The sequence below is a fragment of the Ammospiza caudacuta genome, chromosome 3, assembly GCF_027887145.1.
Source record: "Ammospiza caudacuta isolate bAmmCau1 chromosome 3, bAmmCau1.pri, whole genome shotgun sequence".
Lineage (NCBI taxonomy): Eukaryota > Metazoa > Chordata > Aves > Passeriformes > Passerellidae > Ammospiza > Ammospiza caudacuta.
This window is the reverse complement of record NC_080595.1, coordinates 118913233-118934786: the sequence shown is the minus strand read 5'-3', so window position 1 is coordinate 118934786 and position 21554 is coordinate 118913233. Positions and strand designations below refer to the sequence as shown.

The following is a 21554-nucleotide window of genomic DNA, read 5'->3' as shown; positions in this document are numbered from 1 at the left end:
TATAACATTCATTTGTATATTTGCGAAAAGCCAACCATAAAATCCGCATTTTTCGCACCCCGAACGCCGCTCGCCCGGCCGATCGTGCCCGAGGGAGCGGGAGACCCGGGAGGAGCGGGCGGAGCGGAGCGGGGGCACCGGGAGGGGCGCGGCAGCAGCGGGCAGTGCCGGGGAGAGGGAGCTCCGGCAGCGGGAGAGGCGGCCCCGAGCCCCGGCAGCGGCGGGAGCGGAGCAGGAACGGCCCGGGGCAGCGGCGGGAGCGGAGCCCGGCCCGAACCGGCCCGGTCTGAGGCAGCGGCGGGAGCGGAGCCCGGCCCGAACCGGCCCGGTCTGAGGCAGCGGCGGGAGCGGAGCCCGGCCCGAACCGGCCCGGTCTGAGGCAGCGGCTCCGCGGTTTCGGGGCTCCCGGCGGGGCCGGGCCGCAGGGGGCGGGGCTTGAGGGGAGTTGTGGGCGTGTCCATGCAGATTTGTGCCCGCCGCGCGGCATGCCGGGTCCGATCCCGCGCCAAGCCCGCGCTGTCCCGGCGCGTCCGCGGGCTTGGCGCGGGCCGGGCCGTGCCGGGCCGTGCGGGCCGGGCCGCAGCGCGGCAGGGCCGGGCGGGGTCGGGGCCGGGCCGGGGCGGGCGTGCGCTGGGCGGGCGTGCGTTGGGCGGGGCAGGCGGGCGGCGGGGCGGGTGGGGCATACTTACCTGGCAGGGGAGACACCATGATCAGGCAGGTGGTTTTCCCAGGGCGAGGCTCATCCCTTGCACTCCGGGTGTGCTGACCCCTGCGATTTCCCCAAATGCGGGAAACTCGACTGCATAATTTGTGGTAGTGGGGGACTGCGTTCGCGCTCTCCCCTGGTGTTCCTGGTTAATGATAGACTGAATTAATAAATTATCAGTGTCTGCTGCAGCCGCTGTGTTTCTCACTCTGCCAGCTCTCGGAGCCCCCCCGGCTCCCGGTCCTCCCCCGTTCCCCGCGGCCGCAGCGGTGACGGTGGGCGGGCACCTCCCGGTGCAGACGCTCCTCCCGCTCCCCCCCGTTCTGGCCCGAGCCCCGAGCGCGCAGCCAGCGTGGGGAGCGTGCTGAGGACCACACGTTCACTCTCCTATGAAAATTTTAAAGGTTTCATAAAGGACAATGGGAGACGAGGACCCTGGAGCAAAGGTTAATGCAGCCAGGGGCATTGTTGCACTCAGCCAAGAGCACCCTGTTATCTTCGGGGATACCCCTGAAATACCTTTTAATGACATCAGCCTGTTGCATATTCATGGCCCTTATGCATATCCATAAACGAGTTTCCATTTTCCAGGAACTATTTTACATGCCCCTCCTTTGATCTGCCTTTCTAGAGCGTGTGTGTTTCTTGGCTGTGCTTTTGGCTCCTTCTTATCTCCTTCAGTTTGGGCTTCGGTCCACGGTGTCCTCAGACGGTGAGTGCTGATGGTTGGCAGATCTGTATCAGGCGTGCTCATCCTGTGTTCATCGGATGTTATCCCATCCCAGCAGGCGTTTTAACACAACCACACTGATGTCAGCTATTGCACTACTATGTCTAAGCTTAATTATTAACAGAAGTAAAAACTATATCACAAAGTTACTTTAACATTGCCCATACAAACCCATTTTAATATTTGCGGAAAGCCAACATCATAATCGGTATCTATAGCAGTGGGAATTTGCACGGTCCCCCTCCCATGGATTCCACCCCACACCCATTTTCCTGGGAAGGAAGCAGACGGACACACGGCGAGGACCTGCAGCTTTAATGGTGCCCAGAGCCTCCAGCCCAGGCACGGCGCCCTGCCCTGCTCAGGGGCTCTTGGCCTTCCTCCGCTGCGTGCCCCACAGCAGCAGCGACAGCGACACGGTGGCGGTGCCCAGGATTCCTCCGAAGAGAAGCGTCGGGAACGTGCCCTGCCAGGACAGGAGTGAGCACCCGGGCTGCCCTGCTGCTGCAGGCAGGGCCCAGGGGCAGGGCAGTGCCACAGTGCTCACCTCACACAGCCAGGGCAGTGCCACAGTGCTCACCTCACACAGCCAGGGCAGTGCCACAGCACCCATCTCACACAGCCAGGGCAGTGCCACAGTGCTCACCTCACACAGCCAGGGGCAGGGGCAGTGCCCTCACACAGCCAGGGCAGTGCCACAGCACCCATCTCACACAGGCAGGGGCAGGGGCAGTGCCCTCACACAGCCAGGGCAGTGCCACAGCACTCACCTCACACAGGCAGGGGCAGGGGCAGGGGCAGTGCCACAGCACTCACCTCACACAGCCAGGGCAGTGCCACAGCGCTCACCTCACACAGCCAGGGCAGTGCCACAGTGCTCACCTCACACAGGCAGGGGCAGGGCAGTGCCAAAGCACTCACACAGCCAGGGGCAGGGGCAGTGCCCTCACACAGCCAGGGCAGTGCCACAGCACCCATCTCACACAGGCAGGGCAGTGCCACAGCACCCATCTGACACAGCCAGGGCAGTGCCACAGCACTCACCTCACACAGCCAGGGCAGTGCCACAGTGCTCACCTCACACAGGCAGGGGCAGGGGCAGGGGCAGTGCCACAGCACTCACCTCACACAGCCAGGGGCAGTGCCACAGCACTCACCTCACACAGCCAGGGCAGTGCCACAGCGCTCACCTCACACAGCCAGGGCAGTGCCACAGTGCTCACCTCACACAGGCAGGGGCAGGGCAGTGCCAAAGCACTCACACAGCCAGGGGCAGGGGCAGTGCCCTCACACAGCCAGGGCAGTGCCACAGCACCCATCTCACACAGCCAGGGCAGTGCCACAGCACTCACCTCACACAGGCAGGGGCCGGGGCAGTGCCCTCACGCAGCCAGGGCAGTGCCACAGTGCTCACCTCACACAGCCAGGGCAGTGCCACAGCACCCATCTCACACAGCCAGGGCAGTGCCACAGCGCTCACCTCTCGCAGGCACCTGTAGCCATGGAAGGGACCCTCACAGAGGCACTGGACGAGGCCGGGCCCGTTGGGGGCACACACGGAGTTTTCAGGACATGGCCAGGCTGGCAGGGCAGAGCAGAGCAGAGCAGGGGGTCAGGGCCAATGCCAGGCCCCAGTGCCAGCCCCGCACACCCCGTGCCAGCCCCACACACCCAGTGCCAGCCCCGCACTGTACCAAGCTGCTCGGAGCTGTTGCAGAGGTTCCTCTGCCCCTGGCACAGCCGGCTGCTCCTGTCCACTGTCACGTCCTGCCAGGCGTCACTCCCACCCGGGCACTCCAGCGCTGGTGGCACCACGCTGTGGGCACAGCTCAGTGTGGGCACAGCTCAGTGTGGGCACCGTGCTGTGGGCACAGCTCAGCACGGGTAAAGCTCAGCACGGGCACAGCTCAGCACGGGCACCACACTGTGGGCACAGCTCAGTGTGGGCACAGCTCAGTGTGGGCACAGCCCAGCCCGGGCACAGCTCAGTGTGGGCACCGTGGTGACTCCCAGCCCCGCTCCCCCAGCACTCACAGGCTCTGCAGGCGGGTGAAGCCCCGGAAGGAAGCACTGGGGACGGCTGTCAGCGGGTTCTCACTCAGGTCCCTGCAAGCACACGGAGCCTCAGTGCCATCCTGTACCACAGTACCCCTGGCACCGCACTGAACTCAGGCGGTGCCCATGCCCCCAGCGCCCCCTGCCCGCCCCAGGCCCTGGGAGTGCAGCCCTGCAGCCCCACAGGGCTCAAAGGTCTCTGCAGAGCTGCAGAGGGAGCGCTTGGTCATTAACCAAATCACTGATAAGCTGAGGTGTCACGGTGCTTGATCATTAACAAAAACATTGAGGAGCTGAGGTGTCACGGTGCTTGGTCATTAACAAATACCCTGCCAAGCCGAGGTGTCACGGTGCCCTGAGGGCCAGCACGGCTCGCTGGGCTCATCTGGACGCTGAGCCCTGGACGTGGCAGCTCCCTGAGTGCTGTCTCCCCCGCCCGGGGACGAGGACACCGTGCGACTGTGGCAAAAGCCAAGGTGTGACCATGTGGCTCATCCAACGTGCCAGCATGGGCCCACGGGGATGTCCCACCACCAAACCTGCCCCAACCCCTGGGCTGTGCTGGGCTGGGCCCAGGGAATGTCCCACCAAACCTGCCCCAAGCCCTGCGCTGGGCTGGGCCCAGGGAATGTCCCACCACCAAACCTGCCCCAACCCCTGGGCTGGGACCACAGCAATGTCCCACCAAACCTGCCCCAAGCCCTGTGCTGGGCTGGGCCCACAGCAATGCCCCACCAAACCTGCCCCAAGCCCTGTGCTGGGCCCAGGGAATGTCCCACCACCAAACCTGCCCCAAGCAGGGAACTCACAGGACGAAGGCAGCGGTGGCCTCGGCCAGTCCCGGGGGAACGCTCTGCAGGGAGCAGTTGCTCAGGTCCAGCCTGGGAAGGGGCAGTGCTTGGGCACACAGCAGCAGTGCCTGTCCCCCACACTTTCCCTGAGGCCCCTGTGACCCCCAGCTCCATCTCAGCCCCGGCCTGTACCCGATCCCCCCGCATCACCACGCAGGATGCCCCACCCGGGCATTGCCCAGCCCCGCCACTCCCCTGGCACCGCTGCGAGCCCCAGACCCATCCCGGCACCCTCCATCCCCCTCCATGCAGCCCCCGACCCCCCAGCACCCGATCCCCCCAGCCCGGGCATCCCCGCCCTCCCCGGGCCCCCGTACCCCAGCAGCCGCCCCGGGGCCGGGCCCCGCTCCCGGCAGCAGCGCCCGTCGCTCTCGGCGTCCCGCCGGGACTCACAGAACCGGGACACGATGGAGCCGTTCCGCGGCGGCCCCGGGCAGAGCCCGCACACCTGGGGAGGCCGAGGGGGAATGGGGAACATCCCCCGGGTCTATGGGGCACGGGCAGCATCCCCCGGGTCTATGGGGCACGGGCAGCATCCCCCGGGTCCAGGGGGCACAGGCAGCATCCCCCGGGTCCAGGGGGCACAGGCAGCATCCCCAGGGTCCCGAGCATCCCTCCCCGGGCGTGGCCCAACCCCCGGTACCGGCGCTCCCCGGAGAAGGAGAACGTCCCTGGCCTTAGGGCGACCCACGGCTTCCCCGACGGCCGGGCACCTCCAAACCGGGCACCTCCAAGCCGGGCACCTCCAAACCGGGCACCCCGGCCTCAGGACAGCCCCGACCGGGGACTCACGGACCGGGCACTCCCTGACCCCTGGGCACCCCTGATCCGTGACACCCTGCGCCCACCGGAGCCCCCGTTTCCGGCCCTCCCCGGTTTCCGTGGCCCCGTTCCCGGTGCTCACCGCGGCCCCGCGGGCGGCCCGGGGCAGCAGCAGCAGCAGCAGCAGCGGCAGCGGCAGCAGCGCGAACCCGCGCACGGCCCCGCTCATCCCCGCGCACCGGGCACCCCGAGCGGGCGCGGCGGCTCCGTGCCCGTTCCCCCCCCCCGCCGGCACGGCCCGGGCGCCCTCTGGAACCGAGCCAGGCCCCGGCGGGCGCCGGCAGCGCGGGCACCGGGGCGCGGTGACCGCCCTAGGGCGGGGATGGGGCCGGGGATGGGGATGGGGACCGGGACCGGGACCGGAGCGGAGCCCCGCGGGCCCCCGGTGATGCCGTCAGCAGCGGCGGAAGCGGCGGCGGGAGCGGCCCCGCCTGCCCCGGCGTCATCCCGGCGCGCCCCGGCTGCGGCGGCACATGTGGAGAGTGCTGCCGCCGCCGGTGAGTGTCGCACCGGGGCCCCCGGGACAAGGTCACTGCCGCCTCCCGCCACCGGCACCGGGCGCTCTGCGGGCGGCGGGGACCGGGGCTCCCGGGATGGGGACGGGGAGGAGAACCCCGGGATGGGGACACCGGGGATGGAGAGCGGAGCCCCGGGTTGGGAGCGCTGGAGGCGAGGAGCAGAGCCCCCGGCTGCGGCCGCCGGGCACACCGGAGAGGGGAAGCAGAGCCCCGGGTTGGGGACAGCGGGGACAGGGAGCGGAGCCCCGTGTTAGGGACACCGCGGACACCGGGGACACCGGGAAAGGCGAGGAGAGCCCCAGAGAGCCCCGGGATGAGGGCACCGGGGACAGCGCCGGTGGCACGGGGTGACAGGGAGGCTGTGATGGAGCGTGAGGAGCGGGGCACCGGGGCAGGCGGGCTGGGCACGGCCGGGACAGGGCAGCGGGCTCACCCCGCGGGGACACCCTGGGGACACCCTGGGGACACCCTGGGGCCGGGAGAGCCTGGGCTGGCACTGCTGCGTTTGTGGGGCGCACTCTGGGCGAGGGGCAGCAGGGCTGGGGGTCACCACGGACGGGGTGTGGGGACACCGGGGCTTCAGGCGGCGCCGAGGGGCACCGAGCCTTGGGCTGGGCTGTGCCGTGCCCGCCGGGGACGCGCCGTGACCTCCCGCCCGTGTTTGGTCTGCGCGGGGAACGCGGGGAGCGACCTTGGACCCTGGCCATGAGCTGCCGCACGTGGCGCCCGTCCCGGTCAGGGACAGGCCGGGGCTGGTGGCGGCACAGGCGCTGCCCTCTCACCCCATTCCCCACCCTGGCACTGCTGACGCTCAGAGCCCCGTGCCAGCCCCGTGCCAGCGCCGCTGCCCCCGGCCCTGTGGGGCGGGCAGGCCCGGGCAGGCTGTGCCAGGGCTGCCAGGAGGGGCTCAGCCTAATCCCACCAAGCATTCCCCAGGCAAGCGTTCCTGCAGGGATCACCGTGGCACACGGTGGGCACCGTGCCACTCCCTGGCTGCCACCCCCGCTCCACACTTGTCCTCCCTGTGCCCCCAAGGCTGCCCTGCTGGGACAGAGGGTCCCCTCAGCCTGCTCCCCCTCCCAGGCCGGGACAGGGGCTATCCTGCCACAGCCCTGTGGCACCTGCTGCTCCCAGGTGCCCTCTGGATGCCCTCTGGGTGCGGGGGCAGGCAGGGACAGCAGTGCCCGGCTGTCCCCTCCTGTTCCTCAGGAGCCAGACCGGGGTCAGAGCACAGGGGGGTCAGGGTCAGAGGGCTCAGGGTGGATGCTCAGGTGTCTGCCCCACCTGGCTGCTGCCCTGAGGCTGCCAGCCGCCCCCTGTCCGTCTGTCCGTGCCAGGTGCCCCCCGTCCGTCTGTCCGTGCCAGCCGCCCCCTGCCCGTCCCTCTGTGCCGGGGCAGCTCTGACGGGGCCCTGTGCTGCTGGAGCGGTTGGGCTGGGTTCCTCGGCTGCCGGTGGGACCGGTGCTGCCGGGTTTGGTGGGGCCGTGCAGGGCTCGGTGGTTGGGTCAGGCTGGATTTGGCTCGCTGGGAGCGGCACCGCGGGCTCCGGGCCGTTCGGCTCCGGGGGTGGCCCTGTTGCCTTTGGCTCGCTGGCCCCGGGGCTGTCCCGCACCGGAGGCGGCCGTGTTGGGCTTGGCCCGTTCCGCCGGGACCGGCGGTGCCGGTGCTGCGGGGGTCCGGGTGGGACTGTTTGTGCAGCCATTGTCTCGGTGCTCTTTGAAGACTCTCCAGTTTCCTTCGGCGGGGCAGGTGGGGTGGCCCGGGGGGACGAGCCCGGCCCAGAGGGAGGAGGAGGAGGAGGAGGAGGAGGAGGAGGAGGAGGGACGGGCGTTTTCCCCGCTCTGGCTCCCTGGGGCTGAGCAGAGCGAGCCAAGGTCCCGCAGCACTGACACGGCGCTCCCGCAGCTGGCAGCGCCGCGCCGGTGCCGCTCGGGACGCGCTGCGGGCTCCGGTGCGCCCATGCGGCCGGCGGGACAGCGGCGGGACAGCGGCGGGACAGCGGCGGGACAGCGGCGGGGACGCGCTCGGCATGGAGTTCACGGCCATCGACTACAGCATCTTCGCGCTGCTCCTCGTGCTCTCCTCCGCCATCGGGCTCTTCTACGCGCTGAGCGGCGACCGGCAGCGCACGGTGCAGGAGTTCCTGCTGGCCAACCGTGACATGGGCTGCCTGCCCGTGGCCCTGTCCCTGCTCGCCTCCTTCCAGTCGGCCGTGGCCATCCTGGGCGTGCCCGCCGAGATCTTTCGCTTCGGCACCGAGTACTGGTTCCTGGGCTGCTCCTACCTGCTGGGGCTGCTCATCCCCGCGCACATCTTCATCCCCGTCTTCTACCGCCTGCGCATCACCAGCACCTACGAGGTGGGCAGGGACACGGGAGGGGACAGGGGACACGGGGGGGACACGGGAGGGCACAGGGGCGACATGGGAGGGCAGGGGGGAACATGGGGAGGGCAGGGGGGACACAGGGAGGGCAGGTGACGCGGGAGCACAGAGCACTCTGCAGTCAGGTGCCCTGACCTCTCTCCTGGCAGTACCTGGAGCTGCGCTTCAACAAGACCGTGCGGATGTTGGGCACCATCACCTTCATCTTCCAGATGGTCAGTGGGGCCGGGGGGCTGCAGGGTTTGGGGGGCTGGGGCTGTGGGGCTGCAGGGTTTGGGGGGCCGGCTGTGGGGCTGGGGCCGTGGGGCTGCAGGGTTTGGGGGGCTGGGGCCGTGGGGCTGCAGGGTTTGGGGGGCTGGCTGTGGGGCCGGGACCGTGGGGCTGCAGGGTTTGGGGGGCTGGCTGTGGGGCCGGGACCGTGGGGCTGCAGGGTTTGGGGGGCTGGCTGTGGGGCTGGCTGTGGGGCAGGGGCTGTGGGGCTGCAGGGTCTGGGGGGCTGGGCACAGCTCAGCACTGCTCTCCCTCCCCACAGGTCATCTACATGGGGGTGGTGCTCTACGCTCCTGCCCTGGCCCTCAACGCAGGTAGGATGGGGACAGGTGTGGGGCCATGCTGGGGGTGCTGCCCCTCACCCCAGTAATGTCCTCTGCCACCTCCAGTGACGGGCTTTGACCTCTGGAGCGCCGTGCTCACCATGGGGCTGGTCTGCACCCTCTACACCACACTGGTGAGTCCCTGCTCCCTGTGCCGTGCCATGCCATGCCGTGCCAGGCGAGCGCTGCCACCCCGTGCTGACACTCGTGTCCCCACAGGGTGGCCTCAAGGCTGTCATCTGGACAGACGTGTTCCAGACGCTGGTGATGCTGGCGGGGCAGGTGGCCGTCATCGTGGTGGGCGCCTGGCGGGTGGGGGGCATGGCCCGAGTGTGGCGCGTGGCCGAGCAGCACGGCAAGATCGCCGGCATCGAGTGAGCCATCCCCGGGACCCTGGGCTGCCATGGGGGCACCTGGGCTGCTCTGGGGGCACCTGGGCTGCTCTGGGACACCTGGGCTGCTCTGGGGGCACCTGGGCTGGTCTGGGGACACCTGGGGCAGCTGGGCTGGGGGAAACCAACCCCCTGTCCTGCTCTGGGACACCTGGGGCAGCCTGGGCTGGGGGAATGGGACCCTGCAGTGCTGGTGTTGCCCACCCCTGTTACCCTCTTTCCCCTGGGGTATGGGGAGGCAGTGAGGACCCTCAGCATGACCCCCCCGTGCTCCCCACAGCCTGGACCCCAACCCCCTGGAGCGGCACACCTTCTGGTCGCTGTCCGTGGGCGGGATCTTCATGATGCTGTCGCTGTATGGGGTGAACCAGGCGCAGGTGCAGCGCTACCTGTGCGCCCGCAGCGAGCGCGAGGCCAAGCTGTGAGTGAGTGGGGCTGGGCTGGGCCGAGCTGGGCTGGGTTGGGCCGAGCTGTGAGTGGGGCTGGGCTGAGAGTGGGGCTGGGCTGAGCTGTGAGTGAGTGGGGCTGGGCTGGGCTGGGCTGGGCCGAGCTGGGCTGTGAGTGGGGCTGGGCTGGGCTGGGCTGTCAGTGGGGCTGGGCTGGGCCGAGCTGGGCTGGGCTGTGAGTGGGGCTGGGCTGGGCTGGGCCGAGCTGTCAGTGGGGCTGGGCTGGGCTAGGCTGTGAGTGGGGCTGGGCCGAGCTGTCAGTGGGGCTGGGCTGTGAGTGGGGCTGGGCTGGGCCGAGCTGGGCTGGGCTGGGCTGTGAGTGGGGCTGGGCTGGGCTGGGCTGTGAGTGGGGCTGGGCTGGGCCAAGCTGTCAGTGGGGCTGGGCTGTGAGTACTCAGGGGCTGGGCTGGGCCGAGCTGGGCTGGGCTGGGCCGAGCTGGGCTGGGCTGGGCTGTGAGTGGGGCTGAGCTGGGCTCCCCCAGCCGGGATGGGCCCCACCAGTGCCCTGTCTGACGGCCCCACGGCCCCGCAGCTCCTGCTACGCCGTGTTCCCCTGCCAGCAGATCGTGCTGTGCCTCAGCTGCCTCACGGGCCTCGTCATGTTCGTGTACGACCTGGAGCACCCGCTGGCGCCCGGCCATCGCCCTGCCTCCTCTGACCAGGTGGGCTGAGAGCCCCTCGCGTGTCCCCCGCTGCCCCGAGCCCTGCAGTGACCTCCCCTCCTGCCGCAGCTGGTGCTGTTCTTCGTCATGGACGTGCTGCGGGACCTGCCGGGGCTGCCCGGGCTCTTTGTGGCCTGCCTGTTCAGCGGCGCCCTCAGGTGAGTGCCGGCCCTGGGCGGGGCTCAGGTGTGCTCAGGTGTGTTCAGGGGTCCCGGCCGAGCCCCCTCCTGCTCCCTGTCCCCCCCAGCACCATCTCCTCCGCCTTCAACTCGCTGGCCACGGTGACCATGGAGGACCTGGTGCGGCCGCACCTCCCCGGGCTCTCGGAGTCGCGGGCCACGCTGCTCTCCAAGCTGCTGGGTGAGCGATGGGGGTGCCCGGGGGGCAGCCGCGGGGCTGGCACGCTGGGGGGGGTCCCAGCACTGCCCTGACAGCCCCCTCCCCTCCCCAGCTCTCGGCTATGGGCTGCTCTGCCTGGGCATGGCGTACGTGTCCTCCATGCTGGGACCCGTGCTGCAGGTAGGCACGGGCTGTGGCACCCCGAGGGGTGAGGGACCCCGGCCCTGGCACCCCAGAGGGGTGAGGGACCCCGGCCCTGGCACCCCAGAGGGGTGAGGGACCCCCGGGGTCCCCAGGGCACGGGGCTGAGGGCCGTGTCCCCACAGGCGGCCATCAGCATCTTCGGCATGGTGGGGGGCCCGCTCCTGGGGCTCTTCTGCCTGGGCATGTTCTTCCCCTGCGCCAACCCCACCGTGAGTGTCCTGGCCCAGACAGTGTCCCCAGCCCTGCATGGCTGCGTGGGGAGCTGTGGGGCTCCCCAGTGCCCTTGTCTGTCCCTGTCACAGGGAGCCGTGGTGGGGCTGCTGGCCGGGCTGGCCATGGCCTTCTGGGTGGGCATTGGCAGCTTCCTGCAGAGCACAGCACGGGCCAGCGGGGTGCCCCCGGCCAACAGCACGGCGCTCCCCACCGTGGGCAACCTCAGCACTGTGCTGGCCGCCACGCTGCTGCCCCCCACCTCAGCACCGCCCCCGAGGTGAGTGCTGGGTGTGCGGGGTGGGTGTGCGGGGTCTTGGGTGGGTGTGTGGGGTGTGTGGGGTGTGGGGTGGGTGTGCAGGGTATGTGGTGTGTGTGGGGTGGGTGTGCAGGGTCTCGGGTGGGTGTGCAGGGTGTGCAGGGTCTCAGGGGGGTGTGCAGGGTCTCAGGTGTGTGTGCTGGGTCTCAGGGGTTGTGCAGGGTCTCAGGTGTGTGTGCAGGGTCTCAGGGGGGTGTGCAGGGTCTCAGGGGGGTGTGCGGGGTGTGCAGGGTCTCAGGGGGGTGTGAAGTGTCTCAGGTGTGTGTGCTGGGTCTCAGGGGGCTGCTCCACCCCTCCTGCTCACACCGTGTCCCCCAGCCCCACAGGGCTGCAGCGTTTCTACAGCCTGTCCTACATGTGGTACAGTGCCCACAACTCCACCACCGTCATCGTGGTGGGGGTGCTGGTCAGCCTGCTCACCGGTGAGTGCGGGGTGCTGGGGGGCTGCCCCGGTGCCCCTGCCCCACTCACGGCCCTGCACCCCCAGGCCCCACGCCGGCCGCGGCCCTGGACCCCCGCACCATCTCCCCCGTGCTGCCCTGGCTGCTCTGCTGCCTGCCCCCCAAAGTCCGCCACTGGCTCTGCTGCGGGGCAGCCGACCCTGCCCAGGTGAGGGAGAGACCCCCCCCAAAACCCCGGGGAAAGGGGGGACGTGGGGGTACCCTGTGCCCCCCCGTGCCTCCCCTGTGTCCCCCATGCCCCTTCTGCCCCTGCTGCCCCCCTGTGCCCCCCTGTGTCCCCACAGGCCCCTGGCCACGGGGACAGCTCGGAGAAGAGCCACGGGGTGCCCAACGGGCTGTCCGCCCCCGGCCCCGAGCTGCAAGGGGACGAGGGACAGGGCTACGTGCGCAGCGCCGGCACCCCGCTCTACGCCGTGCAGGAAACCTCCTTCTGAGAGCCCGGCACGGGGGTCCTGGGCACCCCCTGCCCTCCTCACACAGCCGGGGGTCCTGGCACCCCCTTGGAGCACCACCTCGGGACGTGCCCGCGGTGCCGAGGAACGGCGGGACGCTGCTGGGCTGCCCCGCCCGGGGCTCTGGGACCACGGCCGGGGGGTCGGAGCGGTGCCCCCCGCCCTGGGCAGGCCGGGACGTTGTGTGGTGCCCCCGGGCCAGCCACGTGCCTTACACACCGCTCCGGGGCCGGGGCTGTGTGCCCTCGAGCCCTGGCGCCTGTCTTTGTGTTCGGTGTTCCCCAATAAATGGTTCTGGGGCTCAGGCGTTGTGGGGTCCCGAGGAACAGCCCGACACTGCCGTGTCCCCAGACACGGGGGGATCCCACCGTCCCCCACAGGTGCCCCATGTTCACAGTCACTGGGGTCCCCATGGGGCCACAGCACGGGGGTATCCCCAGGTTTGGGGGTCCCACTGCCCCCTAGGAGCCGCCATTTCCCCCAGCACCGGGCTGTCCCTGCTGTCCCCCCGGGATCCCCGGTCCGTGTCCCCCCCCATTCCCGGGATGTCCCCGCTGTCCCCCCGGGATCCCCGGTCCGTGTCCCTCCCAGCACCGGGCTGTCCCTGCTGTCCCCCCGGGATCCCCGGTCCGTGTCCCTCCCAGCACCGGGCTGTCCCTGCTGTCCCCCCGGGATCCCCGGTCCGTGTCCCCCCCATTCCCGGGATGTCCCCGCTGTCCCCGCCCCCCGTGCCCTCGTGGCCACGCCCCCCTGCCGGTTAGCCACACCCCCGGCGGGTGGCGGGGCGTGACGCAGCAGCGCGTGACGTCACGGCGCGCTGACGCCACGTCCATGCCATGGCGCCCCGGCGTCCCGCCGAGCTGTACCGGGCGCCGTTCCCGCTCTACACCGTGCGCCTGCACCCGCGGCGCCCGCTCGCCATCACCGCCGGCGGCGGCGGCGCCGCCAAGACCGGCATCCGCAATGGCGTGGTGCGGGGAGCGGGACGGGGTGTGGGGACAGGGGCGCGGGGGGCTGAGGGGGCGGAAGGACCCGGGTGTGTGGGGGCCTGACGCGGCGGGGCCTGGGTGCGGGTGTGGGATGCGGTGCGGAGGGGCCCGGGTGTGTGTGGGGTCCTGACGCGGCGGGGCCTGGGTGCGGGTGTGGGACCCGGCTGTGCAGCGCGGAGAGGCCCGGGTGTGTGTGGGGTCCTGACGCAGCGGGGCCTCGGTGCGGGTGTGGGATGCGGTGCGGAGGGGCCCGGGTGTGTGTGGGGTCCTGACGCGGCGGGGCCTCGGTGCGGGTGTGGGATGCGGTGCGGAGGGGCCCGGGTGTGTGTGGGGGTCTGACGCGGCGGGGCCTGGGTGCGGGTGTGGGATGCGGTGCGGAGGGGCCCGGGTGTGTGTGGGGTCCTGACGCGGCGGGGCCTCGGTGCGGGTGTGGGATGCGGTGCGGAGGGGCCCGGGTGTGTGTGGGGGTCTGGCGCGGGGAGGTTCTGCGGGGTTTGTGCTGTGCGGGGTGCGGAGGGGTTCGGGGACGGGTCTGACACGGCGGGGCCCGGGGGTTTGCGGTGTCCGGGCCGCGGGTGTGCGGTGCGGAGGCGCGGGTGTCCCGGGCAGCCCCCGCGGCCGGGCCGTGACCGCTCCTCCCGGCCCGCAGCACTTCCTGCAGCTGGAGCAGATCGGCGGGCAGCTCAGCGCCTCGCTGCTGCACTGCCACGACACCGAAACCCGCGCCACCATGACCATGGCGCTGGCCGGGGACGTCATTGCCGCCGGGCAGGACAACAGCTGCCACATCCTGCGCTTCAGCCTGCAGGAGCCCGAGGCTCCGGGCGCGGCCGGCAAGGACGGTGAGACGCTGCTCCGTGTGAAGTGCTTGCCCCGGGGCTGTGCTGTGCCTTGGGGATGGCCCGGAACTCCCCTCCTGTCTGCCTTGCATGCTGTGGGGAGGGTGAAGGGTGTTGTGGAGATAAGGCATTCTGTGAACAACCCCGTGCCCACCCTGGGTCTCCCCTGTGCCTGCCCTGAATCCCCTCCCCTTGGGTGCCATGGGGCAGGATGTGGGGTCTGTGGGGTAGCTTGGGGATGGGGCACTGCCTTGAACCCCTGCCTGTCTGTCCTGAACCTTGTCTGTGCTTGCCCTGGGTACCATGGTGAGCTTTGGGGATGGGACACTTCCCTGGGGCTCCCCTGTGCCCCCCATCCCTGGATGCTATGGCCAGAGTGTGGGGGGCTGTGGGGTGCTTTGGGGCTGGGGCACAGCTGTGGACCTCCCATGCCCACCCTGTGCCTGCCCTGGGTGCTGGAGGGCTCTGTGGGGTGGCTGGGGATGGGCATTGCCCTGAACCCTTCCATCACTGTCATGGACCTGCCCCCTGTGCCTGCCCGGGGTGCTGTGGGGAGCCTGGGTGCTGTGGGGCAGGGCCTGGGGAGCCATGGGGCCATGGGGCAGGGTGTGGGGAGCCGTGGGGCTGTGGAGGGGAGCCAGGGGGCTGTGGGACAGGGAGTGAGGAGCCGTGGGTGCTGTGAGGCAGGGCATGGGGAGCTGTGGGGCTGTGGGGCAGGGAGTGGGGAGCCGTGGGGCCTTGGGGCAGGCCGTGGGGAACCATGGGGCAGGCCGTGGGGAGCTGTGGGTGCCGTAGGGCAGGGTGTGGGGAGCCGTGGGGCTGTGGGGCAGGGCATGGGGAGCTGTGGGTGCCATGGGGCAGGCTGGGGGAGCCTGGGTGCCGTGGGGCAGGGTGTGGGGGGCTGTGGGGCAGGGTGTGAGTAGCCGTGGGACTGTGGGGCAGGCCATGGGGATCCTGGGTGCCGTGGGGCACGCCGTGGGGCTGCAGGGCGCTCTGGGGAGGGCAGCCCCTGTCAGGCCGGTGCCAGCCGTGCGCCCCGCAGGCAGCGGCGACAAGGGCCCGCGGCGGCGGCGGGGCGGCGGCGGCGGCGGGGCCCAGGGCGCGCAGGGCCGGGCCCGCGAGGTGAGGGTGGAGAGCCTGCAGCGGGTGCGCACCGACTTCAGCCCCGACGCGCTGCAGAAGGCCGTGCGCTTCAGCGCCGACGGAGCCCTGCTGGCCACCGGCGGCGCCGACGGCTTCCTGCGCCTCTGGGAGGTGGGCACGGCCTGCTGGGGGCACAACCTGCCGGGGACACTGGCTGGGCAGCGGGGCTGAGGGGAGCCTGGTGAGCCAAGGTGGGCACAGGGAGCTGGGAGGACATGGGAAGGTGGGGAGATGTAGGGGAGGCAGGCATGGGGGAGCCAGGGTGGGCACAGGGAGCTGGGAGGATGTGGGTGAGCAAAGAAGGGGCGTGGGGGAATGGATGTGGGCACAGAGGATTGAAGGGCAGGCATGAGGAGCCAGGGTGGGCACGGGGACCAGGCTGGGCAGGGGGAGCTGGGACAGACCCGGAGGAGCAGTGGCTGCCGTTGCCGTGCGGATGGCAGCAGGCGTTGGGCAGGGATGGCTGGATGGGCAGCACCTGTGCTCACCTGACGCTGCTCCCCACGCCTGCCTGGTACCACGGCAGGGCCTGGCCCTGCCCAGTGCCCACACCAGCTCTGCCCCTGCAGTTCCCCAGCATGAAGAAGACATTGGAGTTCAGAGCCCACGACGGGGAAATTGAGGACATCGCTCTGGGCCCTGACAACAAGGTGGGTGTCGGGGGCTCCCCAGCTCCCTGGGCCCGCAGGAGAGGGGCCTCAGACCCCTGTGCTGTGTGCAGCAGGTGGTGACGGCGGGCAGGGACTTCCAGTGCTGCGTGTGGCAGCAGGACCAGCTGGTGACAGGGCTGCGCTGGCACGAGAACCTGCCCGGCATCCCCGACAAGGCCTATCGCTACCAGGCGTGCAGGTGAGGGCTGGGCACGGGGCTGGGCAGCTCAGACAGAGCTGGGGCAGCTCAGAGGGCTGGAGCTGGGGCACTGGGTCAGGGCTGGGGACAGGGCAGGGGTGCTGGGGCTGGGGCTGGGCAGATCAGAGAGAGCTGGGGGCACATCAGAGGGCTGGGGCTGGGGCACTGGGACTGGGCAGGGGGACAGGGCAGGGGTGCTGGAGCTGGGCATGGGGCTGGGTAGCTGCAGCTAGAGCTGGGGACAGCTCAGAGGGTTAGGGCTGGGCACTGGGGCTGGGCAGGGCAACAGGGAGGGGCATGGGACTGGGCAGGGGCCTTGGGCCGTGGGCATCAGGGCTGGGGCTGGGTCATGGGGCAGGAGGTGGGGAGGAGCCACGGGGCTGGGAAGGGGCCACCCCTGGCTGCTGCCCTGCCCTGTCACTCTTCCTGCTGGGTCTGTGGGAAGGGGTCTCCTGGGCTCTGCTGGAAGCTGTAGGGGGAGGGGGCTGGGGCTAGGTGTGAACTGGGACACTGGTGCTGATGAGGGGCTGCACCCCACGTGCCCCGTTCCCCCCGTGCCCCTCTCCCTGTGGCAGGTTTGGGGCCGTGGAGGGCAGTGCCGGGGCCCTGCGGCTCTACACGGTGCAGGTGCCCCACAAGCGGGAGCGCCGCCCCCCGCCCTGCTACCTGACCAAGTGGGATGGGAAGAGCTTCCTGCCGCTGCTGACGCGGCCCTGCGGCTCCGAGGTGGTCTCCTGCCTCTCCATCAGGTAGCCCAGGGCCGGTGGGTGCGGGCTGGGGGCCGTGGCAGCCCCGCTCACCGTCCTCCCCTCACAGCGACTCGGGCACGTTCCTGGGGCTGGGCACGGTGACGGGCTCCGTGGCCATCCACATTGCCTTCTCGCTGCAGGTGAGTGGGGCAGGGCTGGGGGCAGCCCCAGGTTCCCCCCGCAGCCCCTCACCTCCCGTGTGCCCCCAGAGGCTGTACTACGTGAAGGAGGCCCACGGCATCGTGGTGACAGACGTGGCCTTCGTCCCCGAGAGCCGGCCCGGGCGGGAGCTGCTGGGGGGCCACGAGGCCGCCCTGCTCAGCGTGGCCGTGGACAGCCGCTGCAAGCTGCACCTGCTGCCCACCCGCCGTACGTGTGGGGCTGCCCCTGGGGCTCCTCTGCTCCTCCATGCAGGGGCGCTGCACTGCACTGCAGCCTGCTCTGCCCCCTCTGCACTGGGGGCTACACTGCACTGCAGCCTGCTCTGCCCCCTCTGCATTGGGGGCTGCGCTGCACTGCAGCCTGCTCTGCCCCCTCTGCATTGGGGGCTGCAGCCTGCTCTGACCCCTCCTGTCCCACAGGCTCCCTCCCTGTCTGGCTGCTGCTGCTGCTCTGTGCCGGGCTCATCGTGGCCACCATCCTGCTGCTGCAGCTCGCCTTCCCGGGCTTCCTGTAGCCCCCTGCCCCCCCGGAGGGACCCCTGGCACCGGGAGGGACCCCCCAGCCTCCCCCCACCCCACACAGACTGTGAAGCACACGAGGGACCAGCCCTGGCCCCGCTGTCCCCGCTGGCGCTCGGGGAGCGGGCGCGGGTCAGGGAGGCTCGCAGGGCTCCGTCCCTGTGGGACCGTGCTGGCAGCAGAGCAGGGCTGGCCCGGGACAGGGCCATCTCCTAGCCCGGGACAGGAGGGTCCTGCTGGCCCCTGCCCTGCTGCTGCCATTAAACTGGAGCATGAAGGCAGTGCTGTCCGCGCGTGCTGGGGGAGCGCGCCCGGGGCTGGGGGCACCGTGATCCGGGACGGGTGTGCCCTCGGTGTGGCACGGGGACTGGCTGTCCGGGGCCCCGGCTCCGGGCCGGGTGTGCCCTCGGGGCCGGTCAGGCACGGGGGCTGGCTGTCCGGGGCCCCCGGGGCCGCGTGTACCGGCACGGCCCGACCCGGTGCTGCTGCGGCGCCGGGGGTCGGTGCCGCTGGCCTGGCCCGGCTCTGCCCGGGACCCTGGGGGTCTTTGGGGGGTCTCACCCACCTGCGTGGCCCCGTCCCTGCTGTGACCACGGATCCCGGGCCCGTTTGGAGGGGCAGGTCCCGGTTACCCCGGTGCTGCCCCGGGGCACCTGCGTGCGGCCGAATCCCGGCGGGGCCGGGCCGGGCGGGGCCGCTCCCGGCGGCGGTGGCAGCGCCGGGACGTGTCGGCTACGTGGCCCCGGGGCGGGGCGGGCGGCACCGACACGCGAACGGGGCTGGGTGAGTGGGCACCGGGGGGCACCGGCGGTACCGGGCTGGGCTGTGCGGGCTGAGTGCGTACCGGGCTGGGCTGAGTGCGTACCGGGGGCACCGGCGGTACCGGGCTGGGCAGTGCGGGCTGAGCGCTTACCGGGGGCTGCCCTGGGTGAGCAGCGCCTGCCGGTCCCACGCGCTCTCCGTGCCCCGCACACCCTCCCGGCCGTGCTAGCGCATCCCCGCCGCCGCGCGGGAACCGGGGCAGCTCCCGGAACAGCCCCCGCCCCTCTCCCGGGTTCCCACGGGCCCGACCCCCGGCAGCGCCAGCCCCAGCCCGCCGTTCTCGAGTCCGCTGTTCTCGTCCTGCCGCAGCCCGAGGTCGCGGGATGAGGAACCCGCCGGTGATGCTGCTCCTGCTCCTGGTGCTGGGGCCAGCGGCGTGGGCTGCCCCCAGGGCGGGCACCAACAGGTACCGGGACACAGGCAGAGCTGTGGGGCACAGGGAAGGCAGAGCTGTGGGGCACAGGGGAGGCAGAGCTGTGGGGCACAGGGAAGGCAGAGCTGTGGGGCACAGGGGAGGCAGAGCTGTGGGGAGCACACAGCCAAGGGAAGGCAGAGCTGTGGGGCACAGGGAAGGCAGAGCTGTGGGGCACAGGGGAGGCAGAGCTGTGGGGCACAGGGGAGGCAGAGCTGTGGAAGTACAAGGGAAGGCAGAGCTGTGGGGCACAGGGAAGGCAGAGCTGTGGGGAGCACACAGCCAAGGGAAGGCAGAGCTGTGGGGCACAGGGAAGGCAGAGCTATGGGGCACAGGGGAGGCAGAGCTGTGGGGAGCACACAGCCAAGGGAAGGCAGAGCTGTGGGGCACAGGGGAGGCAGAGCTGTGGGGAGCACACAGCCAAAGGAAGGCAGAGCTGCGGTGTTTCCGTGGCTGCAGGGGTACAGGGGGAGCTCAAGGCGGCCATGGCAGGGGCAAACACGGGGGCCCGAGCTGCACAGCGAGGGCTGGGACCCCTGGATCCGTGGGGGCCGTGTGTGGGGGGCATCAGGCCTGGTGGGCAGCCCCAGGGCACAGGGGACCAAGCCCTGTCTCTCGGCCAGGCCTGAGCCCCCCGTGGTCACAACCGTGGATCCCCATCCCGACCCACTGAGCCCGGAGACGCCGGCCCTGCTGTGAGTGCCTGCCCTGCCCTGCCGTGAGTGTGAGTGTGAGTGCCTGCCCTGCCCTGATGTGTGTGAGTGTGAGTGCCTGCCCTGCCCTGATGTGTGTGAGTGTGAGTGCCTGCCCTGCCCTGGTGTGAGTGTGAGTGTGAGTGCCTGCCCTGCCCTGCCGTGAGTGTGAGTGTGAGTGCCTGCCCTGCCCTGGTGTGAGTGTGAGTGCCTGCCCTGCCCTGGTGTGAGTGTGAGTGTGAGTGTGAGTGCCTGCCCTGCCGTGAGTGTGAGTGTGAGTGCCTGCCCTGCCCTGCCGTGAGTGTGAGTGTGAGTGCCTGCCCTGCCCTGATGTGTGTGAGTGTGAGTGCCTGCCCTGCCCTGGTGTGAGTGTGAGTGCCTGCCCTGCCCTGCCGTGAGTGTGAGTGTGAGTGCCTGCCCTGCCCTGGTGTGAGTGTGAGTGCCTGCCCTGCCCTGGTGTGAGTGTGAGTGTGAGTGTGAGTGCCTGCCCTGCCGTGAGTGTGAGTGTGAGTGCCTGCCCTGCCCTGCCGTGAGTGTGAGTGTGAGTGCCTGCCCTGCCCTGATGTGTGTGAGTGTGAGTGCCTGCCCTGCCCTGGTGTGAGTGTGAGTGCCTGCCCTGCCCTGGTGTGAGTGTGAGTGTGAGTGCCTGCCCTGCCCTGGTGTGTGAGTGCCTGCCCTGCTGTGAGTGTGAGTGTGAGTGTCTGTCCTGCCGTGAGTGTGAGTGCCTGCCCTGCTGTGAGTGTGAGTGCCTGCCCTGGTGTTAGAGTGTGAATCCCTGCCCCGGTGTGAATCCCTGCCCTGGTGTGAGTGTGAATCCCTGCCCCGGTGTGAGTGTGATTTCCTGCCCTGGTGTGAATCCCTGCCCCGGTGTGAGTGTGATTTCCTGCCCTGGTGTGAATCCCTGCCCCGGTGAGTGTGAATCCCTGCCCCGGTGTGAATCCCTGCCCCGGTGTGAATCCCTGCCCCGGTGTGAGTCCCTGCCCTGGGGACCCCCACCCCGGCCCGGGGCTGAGCGTGGGGCGGGGGGCACAGCCCGGGGGTGGCAGGAACAGTGCCCAGCCTGCCCTGCCGTGCTCCCCAGCCCAGCCCTGCTCCCCCAGGCTGCTCTGGAGCGCCGTGCAGAGCCTGGGGCCCCCGGAGCAGGACGTGCAGGCCATGACACGGCAGCAGGGTAAGGCCATGGGGGTGTGATGGGGGCTGAGGGGCTGGTAGAGCCAGGGACCCCAGCCCCACAGCCCCCCGTGCCCCACAGCCCTGCTCTACCTCTTTGTGCTCCACGACCACGACCAGAGCAGGCGCCTGGACGGGCTGGAGCTGCTGCAGTTGCTTGGCACGGTGCTGGCACAGGCTGGGGGGCAGCCAGACCCCGACACGGTGGGTGCCAAGGGACGGCTCCTCACGCCCCCCTGAGCCCTGGGCCCAGCCCTCATCCTGATCCCCATCGCTGCAGGTGGCTGCGCTGGTGGACAAAGCCCTGGCAAGGCAGGACCTGAATGGGGATGGGCTGCTGGACCCCTCCGAGCTGCTGGACCCCCCCGAGGCGCCCTTGTCTGGCCAGGACAGGGGTCCCCCAGGAGAGCCCCCACTGGAGCAGCAGGCAGGGCTTGGGGCTGTGCCTGGGGAGGGCACTGAGGTGCCAAGGCAGGACCTGGGGTTGAAAAGCCCAGGACAGGCAGTCCCTGAGGCTGGAGAGCCCCAGACTGGAGTGTCTGAGGATGGAGAGCCCCAGACTGGAGTGTCTGAGGATGGAGAGCCCCAGACTGGAGTGTCTGAGGATGGAGCCTCTCAGACTGGAGCCCCTGAGGCTGGAGAGCCCCAGGATGGAGCCCCTGAGGCTGGAGCCCCCAAGCTGGAATCCCTCGAGGTGGAATCTCCCAATGCTGAGGCCGTGGAGGCAGAAGTCGTCCCTGGGGCCCAAGCCCCCAGTAGTGATGCCCCAGAGGAAGAGGAAGCCCCTGAGGCTGAAGGCCCTGAGGACGAGCAGGCAGCCCCAGCCTGGAGGGACCATGGCGAGGGGTAGGCAGGGGGGCTGTGGGGTGCAATGCCCCGGCTGCTCCCTGCCCTGCTCAGGGCACAGAGGGGCAGGGGGATGGCCCTGGCCGGGCTGCTGGGGCCAGGGAGGGCTGGGGTCTCCTCTGTAACGCATTGATGGAGAAATAGAGGCACTGCAGGTGACCTTGGCTGTGCTCAGTGCATCCCTGGGGCAGTGGGAGCCAGCCAGGGCACAGAGGGGCAC

The 21554-nt window shown here is 70.5% G+C and overlaps 4 protein-coding genes and 1 non-coding gene across 6 annotated transcripts; 4 read left to right on the top strand and 1 right to left on the bottom strand.

Moving 5' to 3' along the window:
• Positions 1-681: 681 nt before the first annotated feature.
• Positions 682-845, top strand: LOC131556405 (U1 spliceosomal RNA). The gene has a single exon (XR_009274641.1). It is a non-coding gene; the product is annotated as a U1 spliceosomal RNA (small nuclear RNA).
• A 351-nt stretch (positions 846-1196) lies between these two features.
• On the bottom strand, positions 1197-5414 carry ATRAID (all-trans retinoic acid induced differentiation factor). The gene is made up of 7 exons (XM_058801252.1): positions 5247-5414; positions 4660-4790; positions 4301-4372; positions 3471-3542; positions 3131-3252; positions 2917-3017; positions 1197-1902 (listed from the first exon to the last, which is right to left on the bottom strand). The coding sequence occupies exons 1-7, from the start codon at positions 5331-5333 to the stop codon at positions 1798-1800; spliced, it is 690 nt and encodes a 229-aa protein (XP_058657235.1). The 5' UTR covers positions 5334-5414; the 3' UTR covers positions 1197-1797.
• A 2288-nt stretch (positions 5415-7702) lies between these two features.
• On the top strand, positions 7703-12363 carry SLC5A6 (solute carrier family 5 member 6). Its single transcript, XM_058801251.1, has 15 exons — positions 7703-8041; positions 8215-8280; positions 8598-8649; positions 8725-8792; positions 8878-9032; positions 9331-9471; positions 10029-10158; positions 10228-10316; positions 10406-10518; positions 10610-10677; positions 10824-10910; positions 11004-11191; positions 11549-11652; positions 11718-11839; positions 11976-12363. The coding sequence occupies exons 1-15, from the start codon at positions 7712-7714 to the stop codon at positions 12123-12125; spliced, it is 1863 nt and encodes a 620-aa protein (XP_058657234.1). The 5' UTR covers positions 7703-7711; the 3' UTR covers positions 12126-12363.
• Positions 12364-12973: 610 nt separating this feature from the next.
• Positions 12974-17664, top strand: PREB (prolactin regulatory element binding). Of its 2 annotated transcripts, none has more exons than XM_058802220.1 (9): positions 12974-13114; positions 13782-13974; positions 15014-15225; positions 15684-15764; positions 15839-15963; positions 16539-16712; positions 16780-16852; positions 16922-17081; positions 17294-17664. In XM_058802220.1, exons 1-9 carry the CDS (start codon positions 12980-12982, stop codon positions 17386-17388), a joined length of 1248 nt encoding a protein of 415 aa, XP_058658203.1. In that variant the 5' UTR covers positions 12974-12979; the 3' UTR covers positions 17389-17664. The 2 variants fall into 2 exon arrangements, with proteins under 2 accessions (XP_058658203.1, XP_058658202.1); XM_058802219.1 differs by having other exon boundaries at positions 15836-15963.
• An 850-nt stretch (positions 17665-18514) lies between these two features.
• CGREF1 (cell growth regulator with EF-hand domain 1) lies at positions 18515-21463 on the top strand. Its single transcript, XM_058802716.1, has 5 exons — positions 18515-18620; positions 19250-19321; positions 20419-20489; positions 20571-20692; positions 20769-21463. Exons 1-5 carry the CDS (start codon positions 18538-18540, stop codon positions 21336-21338), a joined length of 918 nt encoding a protein of 305 aa, XP_058658699.1. The 5' UTR covers positions 18515-18537; the 3' UTR covers positions 21339-21463.
• The last annotated feature ends 91 nt before the right edge of the window (positions 21464-21554 follow it).